At 33.5% G+C, this 15,235-nt stretch overlaps 1 protein-coding gene across 2 annotated transcripts in view; it reads left to right on the plus strand.

The window, feature by feature from the left end:
- The window catches only part of SrpRalpha (signal recognition particle receptor alpha), a 71,033-nt gene extending 56,830 nt beyond the window's left edge, over positions 1-14,203 (plus strand). For both annotated transcript variants that reach the window (XM_067122686.1, XM_067122687.1), the window contains 2 exons: positions 1,921-2,097; positions 12,801-14,203. In XM_067122686.1, coding sequence (XP_066978787.1) covers positions 1,921-2,097; positions 12,801-12,926 — 303 coding nt within the window. In that variant the 3' untranslated portion in view covers positions 12,927-14,203. The remainder of the gene's footprint in view (positions 1-1,920; positions 2,098-12,800) is intronic.
- Positions 14,204-15,235: the final 1,032 nt, after the last annotated feature.

The following is a 15,235-nucleotide window of genomic DNA, read 5'->3' on the forward strand; positions in this document are numbered from 1 at the left end:
GACTTAATGCCACACTTACATAAGCTTTGTATATATACTCCTGTATCATTTCATCTGTCCATATTTTACCAGTGAACAGGGGCACAGAAGGAAGTGCTCGAAATATATGGTTGCAACGTTCAAATAGTGTTTTAAGGGCCTTCTTGTATTCATATTACACTGTGGTATTATAGCAAAAGACATTCATTTTATATATATATATATATATATATATATAATGTATATATACATAGCAATTTCTAAACAGATTCCAGACCTCCAAGAATGCATTAATAACCCTCTGAACCCCATTATGTCCAGAAATAGAATGATTACCAGGCTCAATGTCATGGGTGATAAATAAGTTTTTTCCCCTATTTTCTATGCCAGCTCTGCCTAAGCAATCGTACATAGGTCAGAATTCACAAATCTTCCTTATGCTTCAGCTAACCATCTGGAGACTCTCAACCATATCCTACATGCTGGATGGTTATTCAAGCCTGTCACTTAAACCTCTTCATGAAGAGAGAGTCAACTAAATAGCTCAACAAACAAGAAAATGGCCTTTGCCAGAGTTGATGTTGGTCATGAGGGATTTCCTGCTCCCTTACCCCTCTAATAAATATTACCTTTTACTGGTTTCTTTGACATTCTAAGAAAACTACCTGTGGATGACATCATAAGTTAAAAGTCATTGTTATCCTCTGTGCTTCATCTTTCTAACATTGAAATATCTAACAAAAGGGACAATCAAGAAGTCATTTGACAATTCCGGCGCTGAATGGCCTTCTTGGCCCCAGTGCCTGGGCTTTTGCCCTAAATATCATACATCCATCCATTTGACAATTCAAAATAGGACACCCTAACCTGTTTATATGAAAGTTATTTTTTTTAATTTGGATGCAGTTCTAGGATTCTTGATGAGACCACCTGTGGAGTCCTTAGAAGTCATCTGTTTAAAGGATATAACATCCAAAATCCTTTCTTTGTTAGTACCAGCTACAGCAGAAAGAGTGAGTTGGAAACCTTTCTGATAGAGTTGGCTTTTTGAATGGTGGTGCAGTCCTTTCCTTTTTACCCAATTCATTTTTGCCAAATTTCTGGGCAAAAATGAATTTATTTTAACGGCAGACTTAAGTAACTGTAAACTGTCTTAAGAGCTTTTATGATTTTAATTTGATTTATAACATATGAATTTTATATTTGCTGCCATATTGTAGCATGCATGAAGAAAAAAGTTGATTTTACTACTATACCATCCAAGGGGTCCCAAGAAGGACCTTTAAAAAGGCAGCTGGCCTGGAAGATCCACCTGAATTTACATCTTTCTCTCAGCTTTTCAGTCTGTTGAGAATGGACCGAGCACTGAGGGCAAGGTTTGACAGTTCCTCACTTGGCCATGTCAGGTACTCAAGTTTTAATGGTAGAGAGGCCTGCTGCCCAACTCCAGCCACCATCAAAGTTTCCAGAGTAGAATTTGCCATAAATCAGATTACTTTAGCCTTCATCGCATAGTCTGTTTTGATAGAAGGAAAGAAAAATTAAATTGTCATTAAGAGGAAAATATTTGTTGGGTCAGCAGGTAGGTGCAAGGATTCCTGTGCTTTGATGTGTACCATCATCAAGTACTGGGACATTGCACCTCAGCTGGCATCCTCTAAGCCCCCCAATGACAACAGGTCAGGGATCTGAAGGAATACTGCTTGCTTAAAAGTGTATCACTCAGTTTATCTGCTGCAGTATTAGCATTAATTTAAGCCATTCACTTGTACAATATTAAAAACATTATGTATGTATGTATGTATGTGTGAAACATGAAACTTTTTAATATTTTTTCATTATTTATATTGGAACTTTATCACGATTGCTGCAAAATATTCAACTCAGTGAAAATGCAGTTGTCACTCTCATTGTACAGTATATCTTTGTTCATACTTCCAGCTTATAATGGTGAATGAGCCTCACCTCACCCTTTTTGTGGGTGAGGCACTAGTGGGAAATGAAGCAGTGGATCAGCTAGTAAAGTTCAACAGGGCTCTAGCAAATCATTCTGTAAAACATCCACCTCAAGGCATTGATGGAATTGTCCTTACCAAGTTTGATACCATTGATGACAAGGTTAGTAACAATACTGTACTTAGTGCATAAATGTCATACAGGCTTTGTGTGCGTGGGTTTGAACATCATGTGATGCTTTAGTATATTGGAATTTTCAAGCCTTTCAAATGTCTTTTTGGTTAGTAATAATTGCTATAGAAGTATCCAGTGACCTTGCCAGTATGTGGAATCACAGACACTCAGTGTATAATTCATCATAGTGGAGGGAGGTCATGGGAGTGATCTATATCAGAGACTACCATTCACTCGATATCTAATCGTCAAAAAGTGAATCTTGAAAATTAAGCAATAACTACCATATATTTTCTTGTATAAGACGACCTTTAGGTAAGACGAGGTAAAAATTATGTCAAATTTTCATGAATTTATATCTCATATCTGTAGTATAAGATGACTGCTAAATTACAAAACCATCAGTGTATAGGCTAGCATTTGCAACAACAGGTATCTTATGGAATATTGGTTATGTAAAGATGATGTTATTACAAATGCTGTATTACTTACTGTATCGTTAGAAAATCAAAATACCTTATATACTTGTGTATCATGCGACTTCTGAAGACCTAATTTTGAAGCTAATTTTAAGGGGGTCGCATTATACACAAAACGTAAAATTAGCGTACGTAATATTCACGTACAGTATTAGTATCATATAAAATACACACACAACAAATATACATCTTTTCCATGGATATTTTAACAGGTATGCTTTACTTCACTGTATCCATTAATATTGTGTGTATTTGCATATTGCTAATTTTATTATAAAATACAAGCATAGCGATCTTGCGCCATTTGCATTATTTAGGTTTTTGTGAATGTGGACAGCGACACCTTCTAGGAATTTTTGTTTCAGCATCAATTCAAATTCTGTTATAACAATAACCAAGGGGGAAGGTTTTGTCCCATGTGCCATACTTGTTGAGATAAAAGTGAAATGTGTTCTTTCATGCCTAGTAGTTTTGATTAAAATAGTTTTCTCTCCAGTATTGTGTACGGTCGAGTCTGATGGCATATCTAAGTTTAGAAGTTTCATCCATGTTGCTGATGCACAATAATTTATAGTCAGTGCTTGAATATTGTTTGTTATCTCAGCTTCAGCTGTAACTTGCAGCTTAAATTTAGCAGTATATTTCCTTGTGATCTTTTCTCCATGGTGAATAAGGGTATAATGTAAAATATATATCAGTCCAATTCTGCTTAACGTTATTTGTAACATAATGACAGTAATTGTTTGCTGTTTTATGATGGTTGAAATGCAAGCAAAACAGTTGTTTCTCGTTTGGTTGTTTATGGCTGTACTCGTTTACTCAACGAGTATAACGTAACTAACGATACTTTTATCATTCGCTTTTACTTTTTTAACGTAACTAACGATACTTTTATCATTCGCTTTTACTTTTTTTACTTATTTATCTAGAAGATGGGATAAAGAGATGGAGTAAAAGAGGTTAGTCCATAGTAATCTGGTCTCTCAAAAACGGAAGTTGCATGATACATGATAAAATGACTTGTTATGGGTGAAAATTTTGGGGTTGCACGATTTGCGAGATCGTTCGTTAACAAGTATATATGGTAAACGAAGTGACTAAGTCAATTCTATATCATGTTTTTCCTACACATGTCGCCTAAAAGGGAAACCTTTGTTTTGTGTACGTCTCATCGCCAGTCATAAGCAACCCCTAACAACAATACGATAAAGTATGATAATTATCGTTCGTATGACTGAATTGTTCTAAACAGTTGCAAACAGCCTGATTTTAATGAAAAATGAATATCTTATCCTACATGCTATTCCTATTTCATTGATATGGGATTATTCCTTGAATTTGATTATTTATTATGAAGATATGCCAATAATACTGTATATAAGGTAAAAATAATTTTATTATTTTTAATATCACTTTATTTCATAATGTGAATCTTTTCATGTATGTCAGTGGTTATTGCACTGAGGCCAAGGCTAGCCTACCGATATACATCACGTAGAATTCAAGGTTGGATTTTTAGAATGGTAGTATAAGATGACCCCAATTTTTAAGGGTGAATTTTATGATTTAAAGGTCGTCTTACACGCCAAAATATATGGTAGTGGTAGTAAATAATAGTAAAAGTACTGTATTATTAGTGTATGCAGAAAAAAATTCATAATTAGTTTAATAATAATAACGGTAATGATTTCCAGATATCAAAAATGCTCTAACCTCAAAGACACACCCCCATTTTGACTGGCAAAATTTTGAAGAAAAATTTAGAGAATAAGGTTGCACCACCAAAAGCTGCAATAATGCACTGATTTACCCTAGCTTTGGCTGATACAGCTTCTTGATTTTTGACGTTTTTCCACTTCATTTATTTTTTAAATTCTTTGCTTTCTGGTTTTTAAAGTTTGTTGACTGCATTGTTTAACCTTTAAACGCCGAGCCTCTATTTACAAGTGTCTGCCGTATGCCGGCGGCGTTCGGGAGTTAGCACTGAAGCGGAAAAAAAGTTTTTTTCAAAAAATCACAGCACGCTTAGTTTTTAAGATTAAGAGTTCATTTTTGGCTCCTTTTTTTTGTCATTGCCTGAAGTTTAGTATGCAACCATCAGAAATGAAAAAATATCATTATCATATGTAATTATTGAAATATATGACAGCACAAAAAAAATTTCATACATAATTGTATACAAATCGTGCTGTGAGCAAAACGGTTAAAGCTAATGAGTTATTTTTTTTTTTGTATTGTACACTAAATTGTGATGATTTTGGTATATAACAAATGTAAAACGATCAAAGCAACACAGAGAAAATATTATCACAAAATGATGCAAGAATTCGTAACTTACAGATGTAAAAAAGTTTTTTTTTTTTTTTTTTTTTTTTCTTTAAAAATTCACCATAAATCGAAATATTGTGCTAGAGACTTCCCGTGTGTTGAAAAATGAAGGTAATTGATTGAATATTACTAGGCTATAAGTGTTTTAGCTTACAATTGCGTTTTTCGACCATTTCGGTCGAGTCAAATTTGACCGAAGGTTGAAATTTTGGCACTTATCGTGATTTATATGAAAATATTTCCAAACTGATAACAGCTACAACCATGGGTTGTTTTTTGTTGTATTCTACATGAAATTGCGCACATTTTCACATATAAAACTTTATGTAACGGCTAATATAAAATGGTGCAAAAAGTACGACAAAATAACGAAAGAATTTCTGAAATTTTTGGCCGAGTTACCGCGTGGACGTAAGGAAAAAGTTTTTTTCAAAAATTCACCATAAATCAAAATATTGTGCTAGAGACTTCCAATTTGTAGCAAAATGAAGATAAATGATTGAATATTACTAGAATGTAACAGTTTTAGCTTACAATTGCATTTTTCGACCATTTCGGTTGAGTCAAAGTTGACCGAAGGTTGAAATTTTTTGTAGTCGACGTACGGTACGTCCACTCGTCACCTGACAGACAATTTTAGTCGACTTACGATACGCCCAGTCGGCATTTAGGGGTTAATAAGCTTTTCTGAATTTGACATAACAGCAATCTGAAAAACTCAAAACGGATTACAAAGGAACATGTAAAACAGCCTAGCTGTGTTTCATTAGCAATTTTTCTGGCCAACAGTGCCCAAGTGTGTGCAAATGAATAGGGCTACAGCTGGTGCAGTGTTTTAAGATTCTGATAATATTGGGTGTAGGCTTATGCACCAATTTTTAAATCGCTGGCGAAAGAAAAGCTAAACATTACATTAGGAAACACACTGGCACCTCGGCTAATGGGCATCGACTTAACAGATTTCATTAGTTAATAGACTTGTCATAGAGTCCAGCAAAAATATAATATTTTTACTTTTGTGTTTTTGGTTATGCAAGTATAATATGGTATGCAACATAGTTACATAATGTAATGTGCCAGCTGTACAGTGTTTAATTTATACTTGAGTAGTATTTTGAATTGCAAGGATCAATGTTTATCTTGCAATCATGCTAAGAAATTCTGAGATATTTGGTTAAATTAAGTGTAATTCCATGCATTTAAGTACTGTACCTGTATTGCAGAACAGTCACACTACTGTAGATCATTGTTAATAAAACCTGTAAGAGTTGTGTGTGTGTGGATTCTATTAAAGTTATTTAGTTTTACTGCTTGAGGATGTGTTTTGAAATACTAAGGTCTGTGGTTAAAAGAAATATGATTGCACTGTGTACTACAGAATAGGAAGTCATTGTTAATGGAAGGTATTGAATAGTTTCTTAGTGAATTTTTTGTCATTGCACCATGCTGCTTAGTGTCACTAAGTGATAAAATGTCCAGTCACCACAGTCCCACTGAGCCTCACTATGCCCCTTACACAAAATGTACTGTACATATCTTATAAGGTTTACTATTTTGATTTATATTTAATGTATTATTGTTTATATTTTATTACCTTAAGGTAAGATTTTGTGCTGTATGTGTGCAGGTCTATATGTACACAAGAATTATGTCACTAAACATGGCACATACTGTGGCTCCTCTGTGTGTGTGCATGTTTACATACACACGTACATTGTGTTAAGATAAATGTACGTGCTGTAGCCGATTGCAGTATTTCTAACTTCTTTTGCTCCCTATGTGGTTCAGGAGAAAAATAATAGGTCACTGAGAAATATTCTTTTATAATGGTTAGAAATTTGACCGTATATTAGGGCAATGACCCCCCCATCAACTTTTTTCGGTCCCCCTACAAGAGAGATGTCAGAGCCGGGGCAGGTCCCCTTGGTTGTGAAGTACTTATTGATCGAGTGCCTTGGTCTTGGGATTATAGGGGCTAATTTGTCACTTGAGGTCAAGATTCTAAGAGAGAGAATACAAGTTACAAGGATACTGAAGTTTGTAAATTTATAGCAGAATAGGTATTTTGCAACAAATTCAAGTTCTAGAATGTTTTATTAACATTTTACCGTTATACTAATGTGTATATTAGTCTGTTAACAATTATACTTAGAGAATTTATTATACATCATCTGAAATTTTTATCTAAAGTTATATTAAGAATTTGACATCAACTACCCTGGCAGTCATGACACCAGGTAACACCTAATAAATCAGTCAGTTGGAGCAGTATTAGTAGTGTATGATGTGAGTGGAATTTTCAGATATATTTTCAGAAGCCGGCTTTCTGCCCAAGGTCTATAATTTTAAGAATTTACTTTTAGTTTTTGTTTTTAATTATATATAGTATAATTTTATTAATACTGATGTTGACATCAAAGACTTTTGATATGATGTCAGACAACATAATTATTCATTCATTCAGCAGCCATTTTTTCTGTACAAGGAGAGAAAACCAAAAGGGGAATGGTAGTGCCCTCCTCTTGATGAGACCATGCTGTAGGCTTAGGCTACTAATGCTGTCTCTAAGACAGTTGCAGGTCTTAGGTGCCATACCTGGCAGGCTTTCTTGAAATACAAAGGCAAATGACCAAAAAAGGTAAATTCTGATATTGATGGAGCTGAAACACCAGACAATGATTTTCATTTGAGCTTAACTGATGATCTCCAACTTGTCACTGAAGTAACTCTGATTGCTGTCTTTGGGGGTGAAAGATTAACTGTCTCTGGTTCACCAAGCCCTGGAAAGAAGGCAAAGAAAAAGAGGTTAACCCTTTAACGCCGAAGCCCTATTTACAAAAACGTCTCCCGTATGCCGGCGGCGTTCGGTGAGTTAGCGCTGAAGCGGAAAAAAAGTTTTTTTCAAAAAATCACAGCACGCTTAGTTTTTAAGATTAACAGTTCATTTTTGGCTCCTTTTTTTGTCATTGCCTGAAGTTTAGTATGCAACCATCAGAACTGAAAAAAATATCATTATCATATATAAATATTGGAATATATGACAGCGAAAAAAAAAAACTCGTATATAATTGTATACAAATCGCTGTAAGCAAAACGGTTAAAGCTAATGAGTTAATTTTTTTAGTTGTATTGTACACTAAATTGCTATGATTTTGGTATATAACAAATTTTAAAACGATCAAAGCAACACAGAGAAAATATTATCACAAAATGATGCATGAATTGTAACGCTATGAAGTAAAAAAATTTTTTTCAAAATTCACCATAAATTGAAATATTGTGCTAGAGACTTCCCGTTTGTTGAAAAATGAAGCTAATTGATTGAATATTACTAGACTGTAAGTGTTTTAGCTTACAATTGCAGTTTCGACCATTTCGGTCGAGTTAAAGTTGACCGAAAGTCGAATTTTTTCTATTTATCGTGATTTATATGAAAATATTTCAAAACTGAAAAAAGCTACAACCATGAGTTATTTTTTGTTGTATTCTACATGAAATTGCGCACATTTTCATATATAAAGCTTTATGTAACGACTAATATAAAACTGTGCAAATATTACGACAACGAGACGAAAGAATTTCTGAGATGTTCGGCCGAGTTACCGCGCGAGACGTAAGGAAAATGTTTTTTTAAAAAATTCACCATAAATCGAAATATTGTGCTAGAGACTTCCAATTTATTGCAAAATGAAGGTAAACGATTGAATATTACTAGAATGTAAGAGTTTTAGCTTACAATTGCATTTTTTTACCATTTCGGTCGAGTTAAAGTTGACCGAAGGTTGAAATTTTGGCAGTTATCGTGATTTATGTGAAAATATTTCAAAACTGATAAAAGCTACAACCATGAGCTATTTTCTGTTGTATTCTACATGAAATTGCGCACATTTTCATATATAAAACTTTATGTAATGACTAATGTAAAACTATGCAAACATTACGACAACATGACAAAAGAATTTCTGAGATGTTCGGCCGAGTTACCGCACGCAGACGTAAGGAAAAATTTTTTTTTTTTTTTTTCAGAAATTCACCATAAATCGAAATATTGTGCTAGAGACTTCCAGTTTGTTGCAAAATGAAGGTACATGATTGAATATTACTAGAATGTAAGAGTTTTAGCTTATAATTGCGTTTTTTGACCATTTCGCCGAGTTAAAGTTGACTGAAGCTTGAAATTTTGGCAGTTATCGTGATTTATATGAAAATATTTCAAAACTGATAAAAGCTACAACCATGAGTTATTTTCTGTTGTATTCTACATGAAATTGCGCACATTTCCATATATAAAACTTTATGTAACGACTAATATAAAACAGTGCAAACATTACGACAACGTGACGAAAGAATTTCTGGCGTGGACGTAAGGAAAAAGTTTTTTTCAAAAATTCACCATAAATCGAAATATTGTGCTAGAGACTTCCAGTTGGTTGCAAAATGAAGGTAAGACTTCCAGTTGGTTGCAAAATGAAGGTAAATGATTGAATATTACTAGAATGTAAGAGCTTTAGCCTACAATTGCGTTTTTTTACCATTTCGGTCGAGTCAAAGTTGACCGAAGGTTGAAATTTTGGCAGGTATCGTGGTTTATATGAAAATATTTCCAAACTGATAAAGCTACAACCATGGGTTGTATTTTGCTGTATTGTACATGAAATTGCGCACATTTTCATATATAAAACTTTATGTAACGGCTAATATAGAACAGTGCAAAAATTATGACAAACGACGAAAGAATTTATGAAATTTTCGGCTGAGTTACCGCCCGTGCATAAGAAAAAATTTTTCAAAAATTCACCATAAATCGAAATATTGTGCTAGAGACTTCTAATTTGTTGCAAAATGCAGGTACATGATTGAATATTACTAGAATGTAAGAGTTTTAGCTTACAATTGCGTTTTTCGACCATTTCGGTCGAGTCAAAGTTGACCGAAGGTTGAAATTTTTTGTAGTCGACGTACGGTACGTCCACTCGGCACCCAACAGACAATTTTAGTCGACGTATGATACGTCCAGTAGACGTTTAAGGGTTAATAATGAGAAAAATGATTTATGAAAAGGTTGAAAAAAAAATAGAATAAAAGAGAAAAAAATTACCATATATTGATGATTTGTCATAAGTCAGTTCCTTCCATTGAAATTTTGCCACTACAAACAATAGATTTCTTGTGCATCAAATGTAATTTATAAAACAAAATAAATTTTCATACAAACTCATTAATTACACAGATTTTTCCACATCCCTGTTGAAGGTAGCACAAATTGAAGAATGAGGTAATTTTGTGACAAACGAAGTGTACACTAGAAAAACTGGTTTTGGGACAAATGAAGTGTAAACTATTTAGAATTAATGATTTTGTGACAAATGAAGTGTACACTAGAAGTAATGGTTTTGGTACAAATGAAGTGCAGACCAGAAGTAATGGTTTTGTGACAGATGAAGTGTACACTAGAAGTAATGGTTTGTAGTGAAAAATAGATTTAAGTACTGTAAAGAGAATGGTTCCTGTCATATAAACATCCACCCTTTCATATTCTTTCTCTCCATTCACTGCTTAACCCTCTAACGCCGAGCCTCTATTTACAAAAGTGTCTGTCGTATGCCGGCGGCGTTCGGGAGTTAGCGCCGAAGCGGAAAAAAAGTTTTTTTTTTTTTTTTTTTTTTTTTTTTTTTCCAAAAAATCACAGCACGCTTAGTTTTTAAGATTAACAGTTCATTTTTGGCTCCTTTTTTTGTAATTGCCTGAAGTTTAGTATGCAACCATCAGAAATGAAAAAAATATCATTATCATATATAAATATTGAAATATATGACAGCGCAAAAAAAAATTTCATTTATAATTGTATACAAATCGTGCTGTGAGCAAAACGGTTAAAGCTAAAGAGTTATTTTTTTTTTCTTTGTATTGTACACTAAATTGCAATGATTTTGGTATATAACAAATTGTAAAACGATCAGAGCAACACAGAGAAAATATTATCACAAAATGATGCATGAATTCGTAACGTGCTGACGTAAAAAAAGTTTTTTTTCAAAAATTCACCATAAATCGAAATATTGTGCTAGAGACTTCCCGTTTGTTGCAAAATGAAGGTAATTGATTGAATATTACTAGACTGTAAGTGTTTTAGCTTACAATTGCAGTTTTCGACCATTTCGGTCGAGTTAAAGTTGACCGAAAGAATTTTTTCAATTTATCGTGATTTATATGAAAATATTTCAAAACTTATAAAAGCTACAAGCATGAGTTATTTTTTGTTGTATTCTACATGAAATTGGGCACATTTCCATATATAAAACTTTATGTAATGACTAAAATAAAACGGTGCAAACATTACGACAAAGTGACAAAAGAATTTCGAGATGTTGGCGAGTTACAATGGACGTAAGGAAAAAAGTTTTTTCAAAAATTCACCATAAATCGAAATATTGTGCTAGAGACTTCCAGTTTGTTGCAAAATGAAGGTACGTGATTGAATATTACTAGAATGTAAGAGTTTTAGCTTACAATTGCGTTTTTTCGATCATTTCGTCGAGTTAAAGTTGACCAAGGTTGAAATTTTGGCACTTATCATTTATATGAAAATATTTCAAAACTGATAAAAGATACAACCATGAGTTATTTTCTGTTGTATTCTACATGAAATTGCGCACATTTTCATATATAAAACTTTATGTAACGACTAATATAAACCGGTGCAAACATTACGACAAAATGATGAAAGAATTTCCGAGATGTTCGGCCGAGTTACCGCGTGCGGACGTAAGGAAAGTTTTTTTTTTCTTCAAAAATTCACCATAAATCAAAATATCGTGCTAGAGACTTCCAGTTTGTTGCAAAATGAAGGTACATGATTGAATATTACTAGAATGTAAGTTTTAGCTTACAATTGCGTTTTTCTACCATTTTGGTAAAGTTAAATTTGACCGAAGGTTGAAATTTTGGCACTTATCGTGATGTATATGGAAATATTTCAAAACTGATAAAAGCTACAACCATGAGTTATTTTCTGTTGTATTCTACATGAAATTGCGCACATTTCCATATATAAAACTTCATGTAACGACTAATATAAACCGGTGCAAACATTACGACAAAATGACGAAAGAATTTCTGAAATTTTCAGGCAGAGTTACCGCACGGACATAAGGAAAAATTTTTTTTTAAAATTCACCATAAATCGAAATATTGTGCTAGAGATTTCCAATTTGTTGCAAAATGAAGGTAAATGATTAAATATTACTAGAATGTAAGGGTTTTAGCTTACAATTGCGTTTTTCGACCATTTCGGTCGAGTCAAAGTTGACCGAAGGTTGAAATTTTTTGTAGTCGACGTACGGTACGTCCAGTTGGCGTTTAAGGGTTAATAAAAGTAATTTTTTTCAGTCTTTCTAGTTACTCCATTTTCACGTATGTAAATAGTGGTGTAAAACTCCTAAATTCATATGGTGTAAAAATAAATTTGATGCTGTAATTTACAATTTCAATAGAAGTTCAGAGAGTTCTCGTGAATCATACACATTTCGTCTTTTGAACTTTTTATTTAATTCTGCTTAGTGAATTACTAAGTGCCCATCTTCACCCTGGGAAAATCTCCCATAATAGGGTTAATATGTATTTTTTATGTTCACTTTTCAACCAAATTACCAGAATGGAAAATTTCATGCTTCTGTGCCCTTATCATTCTTTGTCAAGGGTAATGATGACATCATTGTTTTTCATGGGTGGATTAAAACCACCATTTGAACAAGAATACTGCACTGATGTACTTTAACTATGATAGCTTTGCTTAAGATTTGCCTTATATTTATCTGTACACTGTATAATGGTTTTGGTTTGTTTAGTGTAAAATTTAATTTTTTTTTTCTTTTGTCTATCTAGGTTGGGGCTGCAATTTCTATGACATACATTACTGGACAACCCATTGTATTTGTTGGTACCGGCCAGACATACACTGATCTGCGGAAGTTGGATGCAAAGGCAGTCGTTTATGCGCTTATGAAGTAAACTTTCTTCGAAATTGAAGGCTGTGATGGATTGGGTCTTTATTGTGGTTCTTTAATAACTTTTACTTTATGACTATTTTATCTTGTCTACTTTAGGAGTTCACATCTGCTACTCACATAAGTTAGAAACTAGCTTAATTCTCCATGCTGGGTAGGTTATAAAGACTATACATGTCAGCTGGTAGTTTTTCTGACACCCAGGGTGTTGAGAGGCATTCATAGCATAGTAGTACCATGCTACTGAAGGAAAAAGTTTTTCAAGTTTTGAAAAGTGGATGTTTGTTTTGTAATTTTCACCTCCTTCAAAAACAATATTTTTTTAGTTATTAACAATATGTAAGCTAATTGCATTTTAGAGAATAGAAATTTACTTTGTAAAAGAACAAAAAGTAATAAAATGCCACTTTATCTCACTAGCTTAAAACATTGCTTTTCATATCAGGAGTCTCGTGTCAGAAATGGAGCAGCATCTGTGCTACCCAGCATTTAAGAATTAATCATAGTTGCAAAAGAAAGGCTTGATGTAATTGTATTTTTATATATATTTATCTTAAGTCATGAAATTTAAAACATCCTTTGGTTTACTTTTCCCGAGTTATTCATGAAATTTATTTCAACTTGGTTTTGTGCATTTTATCAAATTGTTTAGTTTAAAGTATATTGTAGACACCTAATGTAGTTTTTCTCAAAGTAAAGGATTGTGTAAATTGTATTTTTTGTAACCCAATGGAACTTTACTGGTTAGTATATGCTGATTTTCATATCCATAGAATTTCCAAGTATCCTTTTTTTAAATGTACATTATGTAATTTCTATATGTTTATTTAAAGGCCGTGTGTCATTCTCTGTATTCCTTCCCATGCCATTCCATTTGTCACTTTGATCCCATTTTTATCTTAGGCTTATTGCCTGTGTTGAAAGTAAGTTATGTATTTTCCCATCATTATATTCTTATTGAAAGTAAGTTATGTATTTTCCCATCATTATATTCTTATTGTCTATGTTGAAAGTAAGTTATATATTTTCCCATCATAATATTCTTTATCCTGTCACATTAAAAGTCAATATTCTACATATTTTTAACAAAATGAAGTATCCTTGAATTTTGATACATGATGGATGTCTACATAACATATAAACTGAAGCCAAGGATGAGTTCTGATTTTTCATTTCTGTGGTACAATGAATAAGTTTATGCATAAAGTATACCTCTCCAATATGTAATATCCAGTGCAATTTACCACTGCTGGAAGACATGAAATATACGACTTCATTTAAGGGTATTTATTTATTTCCTTAATGATGGCAAATTTTTGAAGCCTTGTACGTAAGTTTTCTTGTGTTCATTTTACATATACATTTTCTAAAATTAATAACTTGAAATGTGTTTAAAATGTCTCCGTATGAACACCAAGACATATTTGTTCCTAAGAAACAAATATCAGGAATATCCTTTGGTGTGAGCAGGAATGATCATTGAATTCTGAATATGAGAGAGAGAGAGAGAGAGAGAGAGAGAGAGAGAGAGAGAGAGAGAGAGAGAGAGAGAGAGAGAGAGAGAGAGAGAGAGAGAGAGAGAAACCTTCCATTGTTAGACATTGATAATTAGAGAGAAAGGGAGAGTGAGATTTAGAAGAAACGACAGAGAGAGAGAGAATTTCAAAACATCTCTGTGTTTTGGCTATACCGTGATGACGAGGCCAGAACTTTGGAACAAAGAGTTGTGTAAACTCGCACTAGAAAAGCAAAACCTGTGTTATGTTTATAAATGCCAAACTCGGGTATGTGTTATGATTGTGTCGTGGTTACAAAGCTTTTATGACTGTACTTAATCGAGTTGAAAATCACGAGGAATTCATAACAAAACGCATGGTGGCCTCAACTGGAGAAACAACCACCGGAACCGACAGTTTCCGGTGACGTCAAAGCACCTCCTTTTGAAGGCGGTACATTTTCCAAAATCCACCCAAAAATGGGATGTCTTTAGATAACTTCAACCAATTAAACATCTACCAAGGCAGGAGACAAAAGCAAAGTTTCCGCCTTCGATGAGTGGGACAATCGACTTCCAGAAATCCTTAAGAAGTCCAATTCTGAGGGGGAGCAGCAGATAAGAGAAGGTAGCAGAGAAGGAAAGACCACAGAACAGAGAAGAGAAGAGAGAAGAAGGGCATGAGGTTGCAAGCCTCACCAATTGTGGGTTGATATAAAAAGAAAGCCTCACATTGACTCACCCTATATTTTGTACTGCAAATTACCTTGTACATCTACTGTAAATATATTTCTTTGGTGCTAATGAATGAAGAAACT

This window comes from Macrobrachium rosenbergii, chromosome 20, assembly GCF_040412425.1.
Source record: "Macrobrachium rosenbergii isolate ZJJX-2024 chromosome 20, ASM4041242v1, whole genome shotgun sequence".
Lineage (NCBI taxonomy): Eukaryota > Metazoa > Arthropoda > Malacostraca > Decapoda > Palaemonidae > Macrobrachium > Macrobrachium rosenbergii.